This window comes from Dipodomys spectabilis, unplaced genomic scaffold, assembly GCF_019054845.1.
Source record: "Dipodomys spectabilis isolate Male_0828 unplaced genomic scaffold, ASM1905484v1 ptg000297l, whole genome shotgun sequence".
NCBI classification, from domain to species: domain Eukaryota; kingdom Metazoa; phylum Chordata; class Mammalia; order Rodentia; family Heteromyidae; genus Dipodomys; species Dipodomys spectabilis.
The window spans coordinates 19259869-19282060 of NW_024870974.1; the positions used below are offsets into that span (position 1 = coordinate 19259869).

Here is a 22192-nt window from a genome sequence, read left to right on the forward strand (position 1 = left end):
TTTTTTTTTTCTTGGGGGGGGGGGGGGGGGGTCCGGTCATGGGGCCTGAACTCTGGGCCTGGGCGCTGTCCCTCAGCTCTTCAGCTCAAGGCTAGCACTCTACCACTTGAGCCACAGTGCCACTTCCAGCTTTTTTCTTTTTGCTTATGTGGTGCTGAAGAATTGAACCCAGTGCCTCATGCATATAAGGCAAGCACTCTACCACTGAGCCACCTTCCCAGCCCTGTGAGATTCTTATTCCAATTAACCACCCAAAAATGAAGTGGAACTGCGGCTCAAGTGTTAAAGCGCTATCCTTGAGCAAAAACACTAAGGGACAGTATCCAGGCCTTCAGTTTAAGTCTCAGTACCAGCACGAGAGAGAGAGGAGAGAGAGAGAGAGAATCATAAAATATCACAAGAGCATGATGGTAGTAAACATCATGGAACAAAATTTAAATTGTATAAGGTTTATGCAGCCTTGGGTATCCATAGTATTAATGTAATGAAAACAGCAAGCAGCCTTTGGATATCTCCTCTGTGCTACTATGATGGATAAACAATTTTCCCAAGTAATCTCATTTAATACTCACCCAACCGTTAACTATAAAGTCATGTACCAATTCCATTTTTCAAGTGGGAAACAAAATCTTGGAGGTTGGGAAATGTGTCTGAGCCTACAGTGGCTAATCTGGCTTAAATTTAAACCCACACAGTCCAATTCTATGATGCAAGTTCTTAGTTGCTGTGTCATCCTTGTTTCCTCCCTAAGACAAGAAAGGTGTGGATCTCTGCAACGTTAATACAAAGCAAAGAGGCCAAGGAAGAAGAGAAGCTAACACGATGACAACCCTGACACCAAATAGCCTGAACTGTCTTGATCTTACCTGGCGTCTCCTCTGGGTTGGCTTCAACTCTTGAGATTCAGAGCTCCACATTTGTAGCTGGTTCCCCATTTGGTTCTCTTGCCTGCAGGAGACAGACTTTAAAATTACATTCACATCATTCCACTACTGCAGCTGCTTGGTTACTAAATGCCAATCATGAGTCTCAACTCTCAGAAACCTGTTGTACATTATTCTGGTTCCAAATAATGGAAAAAAATCAATGTGATACTTTTTGCTTGTATATTATCTGGAAGTTAAGAGAACATAGAATCAAAATAAGCATTTTAAGTTGTCTGATCTTTCTTTCCTCCCCAGCTTTCTCTGCTCCTAATAAGGAGAAGAAATTACACTCTGGGCAGGGTGCTACGCCAGGGTAGAAGGGAGAGAAGTGAACATCAGGAACATACAACTGCTTCCTCCAAGCACTGCAGACTGGCTAAATCTCACCACCGTAACTTCCTTCACGTTTTCAGGCAGAGTCCACAAATACCTGAAGGCACTATAAAATGACTATAAACACACCGATGACTTTAAGGGATACTAAAAAAACTTTGCAGAATTATACGAACTGATTGAACAGTATAGATTTTTATTAGTTTCTTTTTTGAAACGTTTTCAACAACAAGTCTGCTGCTAGTCCTGGGGGCAAGGCCCCACTGAGAACTTTACTTTCCAGAAGCGGAATCTGTTCGCGGACAGTGGGGTGGGCCCTGAAGTGTTCTAGCACGTTGTCCTGAATGAGATTCCACATCCAAACTTTCTGTTGCCTCCTTCGTTTGGCAGTGAGCTCCCCGCTGGCAAGCATCACGTTGTGGAAGTCTCTCATTTTATCCCACATTTCAGCAATGCCCTCTCCAGTTTTGGCAGAAATGCGAACTACCTATTGAAAAGAAGAAGCAGAGGTGTTTTACCTACTATGACATAGACAGAATTTTCATGGGGACTCTGATATTTGCCAGTGAATTCTTACAGCTTATAGCAAAAGGCATGGGACAAAAACGAGCTTTTACAGCCTCCTCAAAGTAGACATGCTGACACGCATGCAGAGGGCATCGATTCTAGGCCAAATTCTTTAGCTCAGAGATTTACTTAATCTTGGGAATGCTTAGATGGCCAGGGACACCTTGGAGGACTTGGGAGAGTCAAAGGATGAGAAAAGGCAATGTTAGCCACACAGGTTTCCTAAGGCTCAAGTGCAAGGAAAAAAAAAAAAAGAAACTGAGCTGAGAGAACTCAGCTTCCCCTCCTTCTGCTAAATTTGCCTGGGTCAGCAGGTGCTGAGCGCCAAACACCTAGAACTTCCATGCCCAAGGGGGTTCACTCAATACAGACATGCCTGGAGATCTCGGAGGCTGGCAGGGGACATCCTCACTCCTGTTCTAGTGACTAGGGCTTATTCTCCAATAAACAGATAAAGCTGCCAGCATCAGTATTTCCTGTATATTTCTTACAGAATGATTCTTCATTCAGTTTTTCTTTTGCTTATTGGAAAGAGCTCAGGAAGCATGATGGGAATGGAAGGGTCAAAACACGAAGCTTTTCTCTGGTACTAAAACTCCAGTATAGATAACCAAATCATTAATTGCTCCATTATTTTGCGGGTGGATTTATTATCACTTGCAAATGGCTCACGTCAAGCACTGAGCAAGCTAATCCATCACCTCACGTGCTAGTTTTTGACATCCTGTGGCTGAAAGATTATATTTAAAATCATGACTACCTCCTCTGGTTTTGACATATTTTTGATGCTACAATCTTGAAGCCAAGATTGATTATGTGTCTGCTTGGGACTTACACCCTTCCTCTAAATGTATATAATGTACATAACTCAGGGTGAAAAATGTAGAAAGGAGTGCAAACCTGCGGGCTCCAGACTTCCGAGCGCTTGCGGAGTAATTTTAGTGCACTCACATACTCTGCTTGAATTCTTCGTGCTGGCACAACAAAGTCTCCATCAGATTTAGTTACAGCTACCAGATCTGCCATCTCAACTATACCCCTTTTGATTCCCTAGAGAGAAAGGGAGAAGCAGCGAATTTGTCAAAAGCACAAATGCAGGGCACCCATTTTGAAAGTGATGCACTTCATTAATTTCGTCTGCGTCTTTCCAAGCCCTGGCACCAGCAATCACAGTTACAGGACACGGACTCTTAGGATTTCGGAAGCTATCTGCAGCCTTGCTTCGGAATTTTGAGAGTAGAGTAGTAAAGCGCACTGGGAGCAGTCAATCATGGCACACTTGATGGAGTGGCAGGAGGCACTTTACATTGCCTCGCAATGGACTCTGCCTTTTATCTCTGAAGGATATATCATCCATCATTAGGATGGTTAAAAGAAAATGTATATGCCACTAATATCTACATTTCCAATAATAAAGCCTTTGAATTTTTCTTAATTACATATAGCATATTTTTCAATTTGCATTTAATGATAATAAGCTGATTGCTAAAATTGCCTCAACTTCTTGATTTAAATTAAGCTGCATAATAATGCTAAATATTGCTACCGTAGGTGGCTTGTTCCTATAATCCTAGCTACCTAGGAGGCTGGGATCGGAGAATTGTGGTTCAAAGCCAGCCTGGGCAAAAAAAATCCACAAGATTCTAATTCCAAGGAACCTGCAAAAGGCATAGCTCAACTGGTAAGGGTCAGCTGTGGGCAAGTAGGCTGAGTGAGAGCTCAAGGCCCTGAGTTCAAGCCTTAGCACCAGCACAACCATAAACAACGAATACATAATAAGCCAGAAATAAAAGACAAAATTCCAGGGACAAATCTTATTTCTAAAATGCATTTGTCCATCTCAGATTAATTTTTTTCAAATATTTTACATATTACTTTTAAATGTTACATTCTGATAGTCAGTGTCTTTCAGTTACAGCTTCCATTGTCTGTTACTACTCTGGGGGAATTTTTAAAAATTCATTTATGTTAAATTGTTAACTCATTAAGTTAAGAACTATTTCAACTGTAAAAAGTTGCATAGTTATTATTGTAGCTGGACAAAGCGATTTCGATTCGCCATGTCACTTTATGTGTACAAAGCATCTTGGCCAGTGTTGCCCTTCCACTTTTCTCCCACCACCTATCCCCTCTGGTTTCTTTTAGAATTTTTTATGTAATAAAAATTTTCAATGTCTGTATTGGACTTCTAAATTCTTGGAGTTTAATCCGTGGTTTTTCTAGGGCAATAGCACTGCCTTTGTAATTTATGGTGCAGGTCTAGAACGATAACCTCATTTATGAAGAATGGGCACTGACCATGCCAGCAAAATCTACTTTGATTAGGGGCTTGGGCGTCTGAATCCTGTGTGGACAATTTCTGTGGGGTAGGAGCTGGACACTGGGCTCAATTATAGGGCCAATGTTTCAGCCACATGCATCTACATAATGAGACCCCACTAAAAACTAAGGACACAGAAGGTCCAGGGAGCTTGTGATTGGGGAATGTGTCTGAGGACATAGAAGCTTTGCCTTTGGGACTCCCCCCCCCCCCCCCGGCCCCCGTCCCGTCCCCAGACATCACCCTGTGTTTCTTCATTTGGCAGATCCTGATTTATTGCTTACATCATAAAACTTCAATCGTAGTATTGTGCTTTCCTCAATTCTATTAGTTATTTGATCAATTATGGAACTTTTGGTAATGGGAACCCTCAGCTTTGTGGCCAGCTGGTCAGAGGCATAGATGACCTGGGAACCCTAGAGCTGACAGTTCCTGTCTGAAGTGAGGGAAGCTGTGGAAGGCAGTGCCAGCTCAAGGTGGAAAGCACCAGAGTTACATCCAGGACAAGCTGGAATTCCATTATGCAGTATGTAAGCTATGATGGTAAGAGCGCAGCTAAACATCAAGTGGAATCTGATGAACTTCTGAACCAACACTTCTACATACATTGGTGCAACAAGGTCTCTTTTAGTCAGAGCTATCCATTTATTTCACTCACTTCCTGTTGAATGTGGAAAAATCCAAGTCAAATGATTAGCTCAATAGTATATTACTAAAAGTAACTGCAGTGTATTGTTACCATAAGTTGGGAAAATACATACAAAGAATCTGCCGGACTCAAGTATTTTAGCCAATATGAAGGATGTTTCTTTCTCCATACTGTTTCTTTTAAGTTATTTTGCAGAAACTCAACACTGGAAATTTGCACCTTTGTACTAGCTACTTTATTTGGAGGAGTAATCAAAATCATTACCTGCAATTCATCCCCTCCTGCTGGTGGCAGTAGTAAAACAAACATGTCAACCATGTCAGCAACAGCAAACTCTGACTGACCCACACCTGGAATTTTAAATCACAACTATAGCTTAAAATATTCAGAGTCACTACGCTTTCTCAACTGCACTGACTGCTATTTCCATTCCATTCCATTCCCTCACACTCAAGGTCACATATCCCTTTAAGCCCCAGGTCTTAGTCCATTTTCTGTTGCCCTAATAACATACTTGAGTCTGGTCATTATTTTATAAAGAATAGAAGTTGATTTGGAGGCTGGGAAATACGAGAGCACAGCCAGCCCCGGCTGTGCATCTGTGAGAGCTTCCCACTCCTTTTGGGCCAACTCCAAACTCCTGAGTAGGGCACAGCCAGCGTTGGTAACCTGGCCCCGGTCACCACTCCACCCATTTTTTGCTCAGGGGCCTGAGCAAGCTGTGCTTCTTCTCTCAGTCCTCTGTGCTCATGGAAGTGTTCTTGCCCCCACACTGCTAACTCTTCCTCCAAAACTCAACTCAGCCACCCCACTGCTCTAGGAAGTCTTCTCCAACTCTCCCAAATCTGAGTTAGGTTGTATCACAAACGTCTCTTTCACAATAACGTAACATTCAGTCTCTCCACAAGAAAGTGACTGTCAGCATTTTCATTTTAGGGTCTTCATTGCATGTAATTATATGCTAATGGTGTAAGAATAAATAAAGCAAAGCCCCCTAACCAGAGTTATCTAATGCACGTCTTTTCTTAGTGAACAGTGCACACTACACATATGACATGGGCTTTTGTCTTTTGCTCATGGAAGTCATCCTCATGCTTGCTATTCTCTAGCACATGCGACATACCATATGTCTGGGTAACACAGACAGTGCCAAGTTATGTGAGGGTAGCAATTATATCCAATATGCTCATATTGCCTACTGATCTATGTTAATGTTGTGTATTTATTTAAACCACTGCAAGTATGTGCTTAAAGAACAAAATGGAATTAGTTGTCAAGGAGTGTGGGACCTTACACCTCTATCCCAGATACTCAGGAAGCATAGAAAGGAGGATTACAGTTTGAAGCTGAAAAGTGAAACCCCCACCTCAACAAACAAACTGGGTGTGGGAGTTCACACCTGTAATCCAAGCTCCTGAGGAGACATGGCCTGACCTAAAAAAATAACTATAGCCAAAAGGTACAAAACCTGACCTAAAAAGTAACTGCAGTGCCGGTGGTGTGGCTCTAACGGTAGAGCCTGGTCAGTGCAAGGCTTTGATATTATTAAAATATTTTTAAAGCTGGGTGCCAGTGGCTTTTGCCTATAAATCCTAACTACTCAGGAGGTTGAGGTATCTGAGGATCACAGTTCAAAGCCAACCTAGGAAAGTCTGTGAGACTCATATCTCCCATTAATCACCAGTTTTAAAAACAAGCTGGGAGTGGAGCTGTGGTCCAAGAAATAGAGCACTACCCTTGAGCAACAAAGTTCAGGGACAGCTTCCAGGCCCTGAGTTGAAGCCCCACCTCTGGATTGGCACCAAAACAAAACAACGTCTCCCCCCTCAAAAAAAAAACCCCAAATCTTAGCTGTCACTTGTCACTCATCTTTATACAGCATTCATTGTAACAGCATATTATTGTTTATACACTACAACAGCACACTCACCTACAGTTTCGATGAGAATGATGTCATACCCGCCCCCTTCACACAACAGGATAGCTTCATTTGTGGTCCTTGTCACGCCCCCTAAGGTCCCTCTGGTAGGAGATGGTCTGATGTACGCGTTCAAGTCTTTTGATAGCTCAACCATCCGTGTTTTATCACCTAACAGGGATCCTAAAACACAGAGTTACATTTTATAATTGTGACACTCTAAGGCCAATTAACAATTTAGTCCATTTCAAGGGGACATGCTTTATGACAAAATTCCAACCTGTATCTGAAAGGATGGAATTTCCCTCCAGCTCACTGTATATGAGCACGCTGGATTCATCTTACCTTCTAGGCACCTTAGCTGCCCAGTTCCAGCCTCCGGCAGTGAGCCCCAAAACAGTCTCAGGTCCAGAGCCAGCCGGGGTGTTTTCTTTACTTCATTGGGGTTTACTGCCTGCCCTCCCCCCACCCCCCGCGCGGCCCAAGACATCTCTTCTGTTCTTATGGTGCGTCGATTTAGATAGTCTGCATCCTGGCTTGAATGTTCCCCACCATTCAATTTAGAGAAGTAACTGTACCTACCTGAACCTTCCTGCTGGGCTACATAGCAAGACTTGGCGAGATTATATACAGGAACAGAATGTGATGTCAAAAGCGAAATTCACAATACTACAGGTATCTTAACAAAGGTAAGTTAATGTCCTTATTCTTCCATTGGATTTTCTGGAACTTTTTCACCCACGCCCAACTCTGAGTACACAGCAACTGTTTTGCCCTGCACTCTGATAGCATCCTGGAGGAAAGAGAATTTGGTGTCCCTCCCCTTTCTCTTATGACCATGAACACCCACCAATCCCATCCCTCTATTAGTACAAATGACATTTCTCAGCCTTGTGCAAATGTACCTGTAAGCTGCCCTTCTACCCAGTCTACTTTTAACTCTCTACTACTTAGAAATTTTGAGGCCCACAATGAATGCAAAGTAAGCTGAGTGAATGGACAGACAACTATTCAGGCAGCACATTTTAGGGGTTCATATCTCCATATCTTATCTCTTTCACACAGTGATTCTCAACCCAGGTAAACCTTGCCCCCTCCCCTACCCCCACAACTTCCAGAGAAATTTGGCAATGTCTAGAGATACTCACTTTGTCAAGAGATGGGGTGGGATGCTACTGGCATTCACTAAATAGCAACCAGGGCTGCTAAGCATCCTGAATTTATAGGACAGAACTACCTGACACAAAGAGTTACCTGGTCCCCAGTTTCATTAGTGCCAAATTCCTTGCCTATCCTATACACTGAATGGGAAACAGTAAGTTTAGTAAGTATTCAATGTAATACCTATGAAACAGAACTAGTTATATTTGAGTTACCTGTAGTATTGTGAATTTCAGAAAAATGAAAACCTTCAAACCACTATAACTTTTTCCTACTTTCCTTTTGCCATATAATTGTGAAAATGACATTATTTCAACCTATGTGTTTTTACTCTTAGGTTTACATTTTTCCTGGGAAGATATTCAGGATGCAGTCTTTTCCCTATGGCCACAGTTCAGTCTTCTCAAAGGTTTGTTTTCTAGAGCATGCACTTGACTCAACTACATCACATAAAACTTGTTCCTGAGCCAAGCACTGGTGACTCACGCCTGTAACCCTACCTACTCAGGAGGCTGAGATCTGAGAATCATGGTTCAAAGTCAGTTTGGGCAGGAAAGTCTATGTAATTCATCTCCAATTAATCACCAGAAAACCATAAGTGGCATTATAGCTCAAAGTGGTAGAGTGCTAGCTTTGAGCAAAAGAGCTCAGGGACAGCAACCAGGCCATAAATTCAAGCTCACGGCCAACAATAACAAATGACAAAAACAAAAACAAAAACTAGTTCCTGGTTAATTCACATGAATTCATTACTGTGGTAACCAACACTTGGTCAAATGAATGCTTTATAAATTATTATCCTATAGACACTATAACACTCCAGTACAAATTATGACAGACTTTCCCATCTGAATTGTTTTTGTTCAAATTGTTCGTTGTAGACTTGCAGAGTAGTCATGAAGCTATTGCGGGGTCTGGGAATCCTAAGCATATGGCTTGAATGACCAAAACTCTAGTGCTTCTCACACAATACTGATACATTCCAGAAATGTATATTTATTATAGTGGCCTGTGTATCATCATGTATTTGCCTCTCAAAATCTATCTATTGTATCTATCATCTGTATTTCTTTTACTTGGAAAAAAACCTCTTTATTTTTTGATTAAGGAAGAAAGACTAGGTACTGTAATGACAGGCAATGTGAATCAAAGAATACTTTATACCATCATTTCTATTATCAATTACAATAGCAACCTATCATTTTCTTTTTCCATAGAAAAATCCTAGACTTTGATCGTGGAAGAAAAAGGCCTTGTCATCTGTGGGAGCAGGAGGATCATGCAAAAGATCCCTCATTAAAGAACTGGCCTTCAACAATGCTCTTAGGTTGTAACTAACTTAAGACAACACAATGACATACATTTAATCTTGAAACTTGTGAGTTCAAATTGTATTTGCAGTTAACATTTCTATTACAGTGCACTGAAACTGTTGAGCCATATTTCTCAATAAACAAGCAGGAACAGGAATTGTCCACCTCTCTACTGACCCGAATGTGATCACATTCCCCTGAAGTACGATCATATTCCCTGGAATAACACAGTGCACAAAGCACCCTGTGCTTACCCCTCCACAACGCATTACGTTGTAATGGCCTGCGTGGGCTGGCCTGATTTCCCCTAGACATGAAGCTCCCCTTAGGCTGAGAGCACTGTGTCTCACCATGCACAGCACAGGGCTTCTGAGCAGAGCGCTCGCTGTCCAAGGCGCTCAAAGCCTTGCTAAGTGCATGTGAGAAGCTTATATCATAGAGGGCAAGGGAAGAAAACCTTTCCTGAGTATTTACACAGTGTGCTTTCTGTTTTCTTTAAATGGTCCTTCAGGGAACTAAGTTTATATTCATTTTATCTCTGATGAGCTGCAAATTAAACATGGAGTGATTGCATGACCTCAAATCAGTAATAGCTGCACACTGTGCAGTGGACAATGCGCTCTGTAAGTCCTATGGGGGAAGAGCAATGTGTTATGCAGTCCCTCTGGGAGCTTTCTAATCGGGCATAGCGCATAAACAGGTGACAATTTGCAAACAGTAGAAAAGCTTAAGAGAGGTTATAAAATAGCAAATGAGCAAGGATTATATTCTGAATCATGCAGCCACTGATGCAGCCAGAACAAAAGAGCACAGGAAAAGAAGGGCTTGGTCTTAGGCCTGAATGGCAAAGAGCTGGTCGTTGCTTTGAATCATTTCAACTTCAGGCCTATTATCTCAGTATTCCAAGTGCCTACTGAGCTACCCACAAGCTGGCTGCCTTGCCTGCAGAGTCCAGGGCTCCCAGCCACCTCCTGCTGTCTGTACCTCACCCAGAAAAACAGGAGTTGTTCCTTCAGTGAGCCCAAACTCAGCTAGCAGTTCATCCATGGAACTGCAGAGTTCCACTACTATACTAAGTACTAGATACTCCAGGTAAGAGAGCGCCCTACAAGATCTGCGATTCAAAAGGAACCCGCCATACTCACCACCACTAGTGAAAGAGGAAGGGTCCACAGCTAGCACAGACAACTTGTGCCCTCTCTCAGTGAGCATTTTTCCAAAATACTCAATAAATGTTGATTTTCCAGCACCAGGGGGTCCAGACAATCCTACAATGAAGAGAGATCTCTAATTTAATAGAATGAAATGAGTACTACAACCATGTTATTGAAGAAATAATTATTTACCGATTGCAGCTATTGTTTTAACATGTCCTACAGCAGAAAATGAAAATCTACCTTGTGGTCTCATTCCAGGGAAACTGTGATTTAGGAAACAAAAAATTCTTGAGTTTCATGTTTTCAGAATTCACTTTCAAAAATAGAATGTACTTTGCCTCTTCTCTATAGAATTTTAGGCACATTTCATCGAGGTTCAAGGACAGCTTGGGTACATACATTCCTGAGACTCCATCGCAATGAATGGCTGGGTACGGTGGTGCCCACCTGCTGTCTCAGCTACAGCGGGGGAAGTACAGTGGCTAGGCAGTGGTCTGTACCTGTCATTCCCAGCACACTGGGAAGCACCAGGAGGAGGAGGGCAGTCTAGGCTGACCTGGACATAAAGTAAGACCATACTTCAAAAATAACCCTTTAGGAAAGGGGTGGGGGCTGGAGGTGTGGCCATGTAGCAGAGTGCCTGCCTTGCAAGCACAGAGTTGAGTTCAATTGTGGGTAATGCATAAAAAAACAAAGAAAAAAGAAAAAAAAATCAGAGGAGCTGGTCATGGTGTCTCTCACCCACAACCCTCGCTACTCAGGATTACAGCTCAAAGCCAGTCCAGGTGAAGGAGTCACGAGTCCTCATCTCAACTGATAAAGCTGGGCATGGTGGTGTGTGCCTGTCATTTCAGCTACCCAGCATGCAAAAACTCAAGAGCCTATCGAAAATATAACTAAAGCAAAAAACAAAGTGTGTGGTTCAGGTGGTAGAGTGCCTGCCTAGCAAGCACAAGACCTCGAGTTAAACCCTAGTGCACAACAACAAAAGACACACAGGAGGTACACCTACCCCCATCAGACCTAAGACCAAGTATGTGAGTGAGCGGGCAAGCCCCATGTCTCATTCTAGTTCTGCTCTCGCAAGCTCTAGCACTTCGGTGTCTCAGCATCCTTTACAATAGAGCAAGGAGCATCACACTTTCTCTTTCAGATTATTGGAACAATGGCATGAAATTGTGTGTGCAGTGGGTTTAGGACAGTGTGTGGCACAGAGATGTCTATGTTCAATAAGGCATGTTACACAGGCATTTACATGCTAAGGTGTGCTTGGTCTACTTGGCTCCTTACGACATCTTTCTTAAACATGCTTAGAGTACTGAATAAACACGTGTTGCTCTTATCTATGATGGTGACAAAACAAGCACAATAGAGACCCAAGTTTATGTGAAAACCCAGCTAGAACAGCTAGAAGAGCAATGCAAAGTCACGTGTTTGCTTAATTGACTCTTCTGGGGTATTCTCTCTTCAAGATTATCTCATCATGACTTGGTGGCTTGCTATTTTGGGGCTACAACACAAAAAGGTTATTAATGTCGAAGATGGTACTCTCAAAACGAGAGCCTCTCAATGAGGGCAGAATAAGAAGTTTGAAACATGTGGATCAATACAAATACTGGCTGATGGCCTTTAAAAAAAAATCCTTAAAGTACTAATATAAAACCTAGGAGATCTGGGTCGCAGCACTGTCAATAAACTATGATATAAAAGCCTATTTGTGTGAGGTCCCAGTGCTTCATACCTGTAATTCTACTTCCTAGGAGGCTGAGATCTGATGATCACAGTTCAACTAGCCGTCAGACAAATCCTCAAGACTCTTACCTCAAGTAACCAGCAAAAATGTTGGACTGGAGGCATGGCTCAAGTGGAACACTCTCTGAAGCAAAAAAGCCTCAAGACAGTTTAGGGACTGGAATTTACCAATTAATTCTTCCATGTGCCTATTCACTACCCACAGAACCCCTGCGCTTCGCCCAACATATTGTTTTTTCTGGAAAGGTTGATTCCAATTACCTAACTCACCATCCTTGAATGCTCATTCCACTCAAACTCCTTGGATTAATTCCTACTGCCAAAACATATCTGAATGGTCTTAAAAATGCATAATTTCAAAAATGTAACAAGCTAAATTGCAATTTCAGAACCAAAACAAATTGTCAAAAATATCATTTAAATATAGATAGCAAATAAATGATTAAAATGTCATCTCTACAATACTTCAGTATCGAGATGGTCACTCCCAGAAGCTCATTTAAAAAAAGATCCATAGGCCGGGATGTAGCTCAGTGGCAAAGTGCAACATCCTAGGTTTGTACCCCAGTACCAAAAAAGAAAATACGAAAAAAAAATTGAAGACATTATAACTGACACACCATGAAACACAGAATTCACTTTGCACTAACAAACTGAAGAACTACTGAAAGGAAGGAAGAAACTGGTTAATAGCTCTTTCTGGACCTATTTCCATTCTTGAAACCTTCGCAAGATTCTTTCAGAACTACAGCTCTATTACACTTTGAAAATACAGAGCCTTGGTCAGGGCAAGTTTTTCAAGATTAGTATTTTCAAAAAAACAAGCATTTAAAATTCACCCAAACGGGCTGGGAAGGTGGCTCCGTGGTAGAGCGCTTGCCTTGCATGCATGAGGCCCTGGGTTCGATTCCTCAGCACCACATAAGCAAAAAGAAAAAGCCGGAAATGGCTCTGTGGCTCAAGTGGTAGAACGCTAGCCTTGAGCTGAAGAGCTGAGGGACAGCGCCCAGGCCCAGAGTTCAGGCCCCACGACCAGACCCAAAAATAAATAAATAAATAAATTCACCCAAACTTCAAGAAAAAATATTGCATTACACTGAAAACTATTTGGATGGTACCTGAGTTTGAACTCAGGGCTTCATGCTTGCTAGAGATTCTCTACCACCTGTGTCATGCCCTCAACATGCTTACTTTTTGGATAGGCTCACTTTTCTTCATGGAACTGGCTTTGGATAGTGTTCTTCCTACCTATACATCTTGCCTAGACAAGATTACAGGCATAAGCCACCACACAGCCTGCAAAGTGTTCAGACTTTGTTTGTATGTGCTGGTCCTAGGGTTTGAACTCAAAGACTGGGGATTGTCCTGAGATTTTTTGCTCAAGGCTAGTACTCTACCCCTTAAGACTCAGCTCTACTTTTGGCTTTTTGGTTGGTAGTTAATTGGAGATAAAAGCTTCCAACTGTTATCCTCAGATCTCAGCCTCTAGAGCTACTAGGATTACAGGTGTGAGCCACTAGTGTCCCAGCTGTTTAGATTTAGTTTAAAAAGGAGAAATGAGCCGGCGCCAGTGGCTCACGCCTGTAATCCTAGGCACTCAGGAGGTTGAGATCTGGGGATAGCAGTTCAGCTTGCCTGGGCAGGAAAGTCCATGAGACTCCGATCTCCAATTAACCACCAGAAAATGGTGCTGTGGCTCAAGTAGTAGAGGTAGAGTGCCTGCCTTGAGCTGAAGAGCTCAGGGACAGCGTCCAGGCCCAGAGTTCAAGCCCCACGACCGACATTAAAAAAAAAAAAAGGAGAACTGAAAAAAAAAAATACTCAACAACAACAAACTGACCTACTCGAAACGCTAGTGGCTTTCCTTGATTTAACTGTTCCTGTTCTCGATGGTAGACTAAAACCTTCTGCAAAAGCACCTGGGCTAAGTCCTTTTTCCTGTGGTGAGTCGATTCTATGAGAGTTATGGACTCGGCTAAGCAAGCCCTTTGCCCTTGTATTAGACCAGTATAAAGTCTATCCACAAGTCTTTGTTCTTTATCAGAAAGCTCCTCCGTGTAGTCTTTCAAGGTCGTTTGTGTACAGAATTCTCTCCTTAAACTATTAGACAGCAGCATCTGCTTTGTATACTGGAGTCCAAGAGACTTCAATGGCCGGGCACACGAGAGTCCCCGTCCGCGAGGAGTACTTGAGTGCGAGACGCAGCGGTGGCGATGGAAAGACCCTGTGAAAAGGCCTCTCAGCAGAGGCTGGGGAGGACGCAGCAGCAGCAGCGCTGGAATGCTCATTGTGCATGTGCCCCGAGGAAACCTGGATGCGTCTGGCTTAATGTGACTTGTGGCCGCCCTAGAAGAAAGAAAAACATATTTTTTGCCAGTTCAACAGACGACAGATACTGAGGCAATGAAACAGTGCTTTTCCTGCGCTCGGTAACACACAATTATGGTTCTGGGCAGGATAAATGGGTGAGTTCTCTTACTAAATCTGAGAGAGAATATCCTCTCCTTTGCTATGGGTAAAATATATTCAGAATATCCCAAGTCATAAAACCATTACTCTACTGTAGAGAGTGCATTAAAATTTCTTCATAAATAAAAACCAACATACAAATGCTCATTAGGGTAGACATTTGCTATCCTGTCTCTCCTTCCATTCATTTTAAAGATTACCTCAGGTCAACATACCCAGTGCTGAAGCGCATACAAAAGATTCTTTAGAAAGAATCCGTTGGAAGCTGGCCTTTGATCCACTTGCTACAAAAGAAATGTGATTAGAAGTGTGGCACTTGAGGCACAAGTTTAGATGCAGTCTGTGCTGTGCTATAAAGAGCCCCTACCCCCACCCCATAACCTGGCATAAGTACACAATCAACAACAATATGCCTTAATGTGCAGTGAACTGTGTGGGTGGTTTCTCAGAGCAAGGTCAGAACCACCATTACTTACTGCCAGCGCACTAGTGGTCTCGGTGGACAGGCACACCAGTGTGAGCCACTGTGACTCCATGCAGGTCCTTTCCCTAGATTTACCTTGATTCTAAGGCAGCTTCCAACTGTATTAGATAATGGAAGCTGTGCTGCAACTAAGTCAGGACAGGGCAGAGATTATGAGCCACAGCCACCATACTCTGTACACCTCCACTGTCCTGTCCTCACATAAGTTACGTTGTCACTCTGTGTCTCAACTGCTCTGGGGGAAAGACTAGATAAGCAAACAGGGTGGTTGTGGGAGCAAAATGACTTAATTTACACCCTGCGCAGAGTAAAAACTCAATTAACATTAGCTTTCATTGTTAATACAATTTATAAAACACTGGTAATGACAGACCTTTTTTCCTTGGCAAACTAAGATTTATAGACAGGTCCTTACAAGCTACCCAGTTTCTGTTTATGATTATAGGTAAATTTTCCTGTACCTCATGACACATTAAAATAAATTACTTGATTGCTCCCAGATACTTCTGTAAATGGTACTTTAAAACCCATGAATTATGAAATTAATTTTAGCTAATAAGCATCCTATTAGTGACAAAGAAGAAATAATCTTAAGATTTTTGTAAGTGGTAGAATTATAATTGCTCATCTGTTCGCTAAAGATTTTTTTTCTATTTTGAGGGAAGCATTATAATTTCTATTTATACCAAATTAGTATTAGTCTAAAAGGACAGTTAATTAAAAAATGTGTAAGTTATTCTTTAAAAAATGTAAATATCCACCACTGCTTTTTATATAAACACTAAAAATAATGACTAAAACAAAAGGTCTTGCCCTCAGAAAACTGGCATTCTAGTGAGAGAAGCCCAATCTAATTAACTTTATGATGGTTAGTCTGTCTATGTACCTGGAGGCTGGATCATAGGTAAAGTTTAAAAGAAATGGTCAAGGACTGGGTCAAACACAGGTCCTTACAGAGGACTGCAAAGACTTTAAGTGAGACGGGAAGCCAGAGGACACAGGTGAACCTTTAACAAATGTTTAAAGGGACTCTGGGTATTCTATACAGAGTTCAACGTGTGAGGGGATGGGGGCGTCAAGGCACAAGAAAAGAAATACAAAGACCATCCAGGAAAATGAGTGCAGTCCAGAGACGAGATGATAAAGGTGTGGTCCAGACAGGTGGTATGAAGTCAGGCTGCAGAGGAGTGCTGAGGGACCTGCTATGAAATGTGGGTGGAGGGGAGCAGTCAAGGATGAGCAAGGGCTTTGTCCCATGCCCTAGAAAACTAGAGTTTCTTTTCCTAAGCTGGGGAAGGATGTGGGAGTTGAGGTTTGACGTATGACCAGGAATCTGACTTTCTTTTTTTTTTTTTTTTGGGTCCCGTCGTGGGGCCTGAACTCTGGGCCTGGGCGCTGTCCCTCAGCTCTTCAGCTCAAGTCTAGCGCTCTACCACTTGAGCCACAGTGCCACTTCCAGCTTTTTTCTTTTTGCTTACGTCGTGTTGAGGAATCGAACCCAGGGCCTTATGCATGCATGACTTTCTTAATAGACACCTATTATTATAATACAGACACACAGGCATCAAACATTATATGGTACCCATTAATATGGGCATATTTAGCTTTTTGTGTATCACTCAGCAGCTTTAGACTGATCGACCAAAGCTGTGCAACTATGGAAATAACTTCAAATTTCATAAATCCAGATCTATATGGTATTACCTCTAGAGAAAATAATCTCTGTGAAATACCAATAATGTATTAAGTGACAGAACAAATTGCAAAACATTTTAAAATGTTTTTTCACTTCACAGAAAATTCGTATCTGATGACTAAATCCATAACATAGTTAACTTCATTATTCAAGTGATCTGATTTTAAAGCAGCCAATACATTTCTCAAAAGCCAGTGTAACCTGGTGTAACCTGGCCTTATGAGCAACTATCCACCCTGACACACGTGGCATGGGCAGAACAAAAGTTTGTTTGCAAACTTAGCAACATTCTAATGGACTCTTCCAACCATGCTGACAAAACCAAGTATGGCTTCCCACCTTCTAACGAAGCATTTCTGCCTGCTTTCTTGTGGGAAGAAGCAAAGAACTTGGCCAATAATCAAATCAAACCAAATGGCTTCAATTAATTTTCATGATCCCTCAGAGTACAGTTTCATCTAACAATTTGTTAAGCTATGCACTGCCCAAAATGAAAGATATTTCTCAGCATTTACAACGTTCAGTAAGAAACGGTAAAACACTGCCAAGTCTAATAAACCAGACAGTCAATTTATTAGTATACATGAAAAACATCAAGTAGGCAAAAATACTGAACTGGGCTGGCTAGTCTTCACAGCCTGCTGTGGTTAAATCATAACTGCCTCCCAGAAGCCTACTGGTCTCCTGCCCATAGTGCTATTGGGAGAGGTGGGGCCTAGGGGAGAAAGTTAGGTCAATGGGGGTGTACCTTTTAGCCATTTCTGTCAGATGGCTCTTCTGCCATATGCTGCCACCATTATACCATTTCTCCAGAGAGCCAAGCAACAAGGCCATTGCTCACAAGTTGACTCCTCCAAATCAATAAGTTATTTTTAAGTGTTTGGTTACTGCAATGAAAAACTGTCTCCCCTGCAAGAGGGTTTATATGGATAAGAGCATTTTAAGATTCAATGTGTCTTATATCCATTCCTTCTTCTCTGCCCACACTTTACATCACCCTAACATGGGTTTCAAGCTCTGGTTGCATTCCATCAGAAGAATGCATTTACATCAACGAGTAAACATACGTTTAAGTGAAACCTCAGTGGCATTTACTCTTCCATGTGATACACTCTAAAACTGTCTTCTTTTTTTTTGTTTGTCAATGCAGATTATAATGAATATAACCTTAATTCTAAAATCTCCAATCTACTATTAATTTCATCTTCCACGCTATCACTTATTCTTACATCACAATTACTTCACTGTTTGGAACACTTAAAAGATCTCTGCCTTATGTGAAAGAACAGAAGACAAAAAAATGCTGTTGTGTGATGCATTCATTCATGGAGAACCTATGCTAGGCTTTGTGCGGGAACTTGGGATTACTAGCATACAGCTCAAGCATGGCTCCTGTTACCATGCTTACAATCCAGCCAAACAGTCATCACATAAACACTCCACACTCTTTGTGAGTGCCTCTGTCCACACTTAGCCAACTTCCTTCATTCCCCTCCTCACTTTTTTTTTGGTCAGTTGTGGGGCTTGAACTTGGCCTGGGTGCTGTCCCTGAGCTCTTCAGCTCAAGGCTAGCATTCTACCACTTGAGTCACAGCACCACTTCTGGCTTTTTCTTTTTATGTGGTGCTGAGGAATCAAACCCAGGGCCTCATGCGTTTGAGGCAACTGAGCCACCTTCCCAGCCCCCTCCCACTTCACTTTTATATTGCTGTAACTGCTCTGATCTGCACGCAGGACTCAGAACAAGCCACACCTTTTTCTACACTGTGGTTGTCATCCACGGCATTCTCTCCGGCTGGGATGAACTTCTTCACCATCTCACAAATTCCTCCTTGGCCTTCAGGAACTCGGGTGTCTTGTCTGCAGTTCCCCAGCCTCATGCCTCCTCGCTTTAGTCCCTGCCCTCCTGTCATCATGGACTGGGCACAATTCTCTGACAGTGTACATCACATTGCACTGCCGTCTTCCGCTGGCCATGAGCTATCCTCTTATCTACAGCAGTTTACAGCTCACAGCAGAAATGAACGAACATGCATAATAATCTTGTGTGGGTCCATGAAACCATTACATTGATTACTCAACTGGATCGATGCTTTTACTGTATCTATTTTTCTAAATTTTATGGTAAATTTGCATTTAATGATTTTTTTAAAGTCTTATTTCAATTTATAGATTTTTTTTCATTAAAAATTAGCTCAATGCTGGGTATAGTGGTCCATTCCCCAAATCCCAGCAGACGGGGAGGCAAATGTAGAAGGCTCAAGAGTTCAAGGACAGATTGGCCTACTTAAGTAAGTTTGAGCACAGCCAGAGATACTCAGCAAGACCCTGTCACACAAAAAGAAAAAAAAAATGTTCAGCAGCAGCCACTCTGACAGAATATTTATCTTGAAATTGATCCAATGAACATTCTTAATTTCAGTAACAACACCGGCAAGAAAAAGCATACAGAATTTCCAAAATCAATAATTAGGTCAGTGTCTGCAATGCAGCACAGTTCATACAGGCAAGGCAGAGTTATCCCACCCATTTCCATTCTCAGTGCTCATCACTTGATTGGAAGAGAAGTTGTTGAATGTGGCTTATCCTCTATAGGAGGCAACACTCTCTCCTTTTCAAATAGTTCCAGGGCATTTTTGTAGTGTAAAATGACTTTTAAGGAGAGTGTTAAATAGGTATTAAATAAGCTATTATTGTGCAAGAGTAGTACAGAACACCTCATATATTTGGACAGGAACTTTCTTAAGTTCTCTACCTTTCAACCTATTGCTAGTAAAACATATTTCCAATGTCGACTTCTAGGTTAAAATCTGTGGGGAAAGGGATCTCGAATTTTTGTAAATTCTATCACCACTAAATGTTTTCCCTCACCCCCACCGCCACCACCCTAGCTGGAATCTGCCACCATCTCTGGTGCCTGGGCAACCGCTCATAGTCTTAATTTTTCCAAGTCCAAACCTACTGTACATGGAGCAATAGTGCATGTGAGTGAGTGGTTAGGAGCCAGCTTGCAGAGGACCTGGCATCAAACAGGTGCAAATGAACTCTAAGGAACATTACCCCTTTTCTACCTACTTCACAGTCCTCCTCTGGGATTTTTGGGCTTCATCTCAAAATATAAATGTGACCACTGTACTGTTCAACTCAGAGTTGCCCACACCCCAGGATGTGAAACTCCGTGTATTCTCAGGCCTCACTCCAGACCTGAATCAGACACTGATGTCTGACGATGTCTTCCAGCTGATTCTAATGTATACTCCAAATTTCCTAGCAGGGATCACAGAGGTCCCTCAAAACATTTTCCTTGCACCCCATTTCCAAACTTCTTCTATTTCTGAATTCTGATCTAAGGAATAATTTGCACAGATCACAACCAAATATACCTGACCCAGAGAAGGTGCATGCTAACTAACTGCTTGTCAATTATATTACAAAAATTTAATCACATAAAAACTAGATTTTTAGCCTGTGTTGTAAAAAAAGATCTTGTATTTCAGACTTGCATTGCATACAGCAACAAACAGCAAAGAGGTTAACTCTCCAGCCTTCACCAGCTCTTTCTATTCCAAATGTTTTGATATCTCCAAACTTCTTTACATTCCTTACCTCTATGTAGCTTTTCATACTTTTTTGTAATAGGCTGCATCTCTTAAAAAGAGCTGTCTTTAAATTTTCTACTTCCCTAAATGTGTTCACTAAGTAAAAGAATATTCTGGAAACAAGACCCCAAAATGTTTCAGTTCTATCAGAAACCTTGGGGTTTCTACCCACTCAGAAATTTAAACGGTCTGTATCTACTTTCTAGAATATATGTAATAACGCTCACTTAAGAAAGTCGGTAAGAGATTTTTACCGTGTTATTTTGGCTTACATAGCCTTTCATGTGTGTGTGTGTGTATATATATATATATATAAAATCTCAAAACATGTTCTCTGCTGAAAAAGATCTAGTCTACACAGGCAGAGATTTTACTGACCCTAAATACTACCTGTGACTTTTATATCCTAGATTTTATATCCACCACCACCACCCTCGAAAAGACAGACACACTGGGTGTTCGTTTCACCTGCATGACTGCCCCCGTGCCCCTCCGGGCCTGGGCTAACCCTTCTCCAGGTTTGGCAGGGACAATGGACCTGCTACCGAGACAAACTGCCTTCCCGCGGCTCCCGCCAGGCGAGCTCACAAACCGGCGTAGGAGGATGAAAATCTTAAGGCCCTTTACAGGCGTGTGCGTGTGCGCGCGTGCGCGTGCGGGCGTCACTCCGGGGGCTTGAGCCGGGGCCCGAGGGCTGCCCCGGACCTTCTCTGCTCCGGGCTGGGGACGGTCGCACGGGCTTTCCCGCGAGCCTCGGCCCCCGGCCCGCAGCAGCGGGGATCGCGGGCCTGCGCCCGGGCCCGGCCTCCGAGGCCTCCAGGAAAGCTCCAACTTCCCTCCGAATCCATCGGCGGACACACCCATGCCCCCCCGCCCCCGTCACCCAGTTCGGTAAGACTCTCCTTCTCTCCTCTCCCCCGGTCCTCCAGGGGGCGCCCCCAAAGTCGGGGTGACCCTAGGCCGGCGGCCCGAGGGCGCCGCTCCAGCCCCGACTCCCGGACGCCGCGCGCTCCCCGCCCCTCACTCACCACCCGCGGACACGAATGCCGTCCCGCCCTTTCCGGTCGCTCTGCCCGCCTCTTCCGCCCACACCGCGGCGCGCAGGCGCGATGCGGCCGGCCGCGGAGCGGGGGGGGGGGGGGGGGGTAGGCGGGCCGTCGTAGGGGAGCGGCCGTCGGGTCGCGGCAGGGCGGGGTCGAGGTCTCGCGTTACGTGTCCGTCGTGTCCAGGCCTGGGGCGGCGGGAAGCCCTGTCGCGTTGCTCCGGGAAGCCGGGCGTTCTGTAGGAGGGGTACGCGGTCTTTCCGGGGGCCTTTGGCCTGGGGTTGGCGGTGCGCGCAGGCCTCCCGGCCTGGTGCTCCGGGCCCGGCGCGGCTCCTCCGGCCTCGCGTAGCGGCGCGTGCCCGCCCGCCCCGCGGGAGCCCGGCCGGAGCCCGGCCCTTTGCCCCCGGAAGCTTCGCATGGAGGCCGGGGGGGGGGGCGGTGCAAACCACCAGTACCAGGCAGGGACTCCGCCCTTGCAGCTGGTCGGGGTAAATGCTCAGCGCCCCGCGGAAACACAGTTTGTAAACGATGGCGTCGTTTTGCCAGACGCACAGATTTTTCTCCTAAAGGACATCCGGTCGCATTGACCTGAACCGAACTTGCAGCCGAGACGCGCGCGCCTCGTACACCAGCCGGCGGCCGGGACGACGCCGGGCCTCTCGGTTCACACCAGCCCAGGACTTGTAGGGAATCCTAACTTTCCCAAGCGTTTGCTCCAGTGTGATAAAAGACAGCCTCCACCAGCAGTAGCCCAGGATCAGATTATGACGTGAAACAGGCTTTGGGGGACCAGCCCTCAGCCTGC

General features: G+C 43.7%; 1 protein-coding gene across 6 annotated transcripts; it reads right to left on the reverse strand.

Annotated features, from left to right (window-relative positions):
- Nucleotides 1-1435: 1435 nt before the first annotated feature.
- On the reverse strand, nt 1436-21745 carry Mmaa (metabolism of cobalamin associated A). Of its 6 annotated transcripts, XM_042701835.1 has the most exons (8): nt 18499-20465; nt 14781-14849; nt 13937-14442; nt 10333-10455; nt 6726-6896; nt 5060-5145; nt 2727-2876; nt 1436-1746 (listed from the first exon to the last, which is right to left on the reverse strand). In XM_042701835.1, exons 2-8 carry the CDS (start codon nt 14795-14797, stop codon nt 1459-1461), a joined length of 1341 nt encoding a protein of 446 aa, XP_042557769.1. In that variant the 5' UTR covers nt 14798-14849; nt 18499-20465; the 3' UTR covers nt 1436-1458. The 6 variants fall into 6 exon arrangements, with proteins under 6 accessions (XP_042557769.1, XP_042557772.1, XP_042557771.1 ...); XM_042701838.1 differs by lacking the exons at nt 14781-14849; nt 18499-20465 and adding an exon at nt 21373-21745; XM_042701837.1 differs by lacking the exons at nt 14781-14849; nt 18499-20465 and adding an exon at nt 21369-21745.
- Nucleotides 21746-22192: the final 447 nt, after the last annotated feature.

Excerpts from the sequence above, each read along its gene's own strand:
- Mmaa (XM_042701835.1), bottom strand. Across the intron at positions 10,456-13,936 it reads GCCACTAGCGTTTCGAGTAG|GATTGTCTGGACCCCCTGGT; the intron begins GTCAGTTTGTTG and ends TCTTCATTGTAG. Across the intron at positions 2,877-5,059 it reads CAGGAGGGGATGAATTGCAG|GGAATCAAAAGGGGTATAGT; the intron begins GTAATGATTTTG and ends CTTTCTCTCTAG.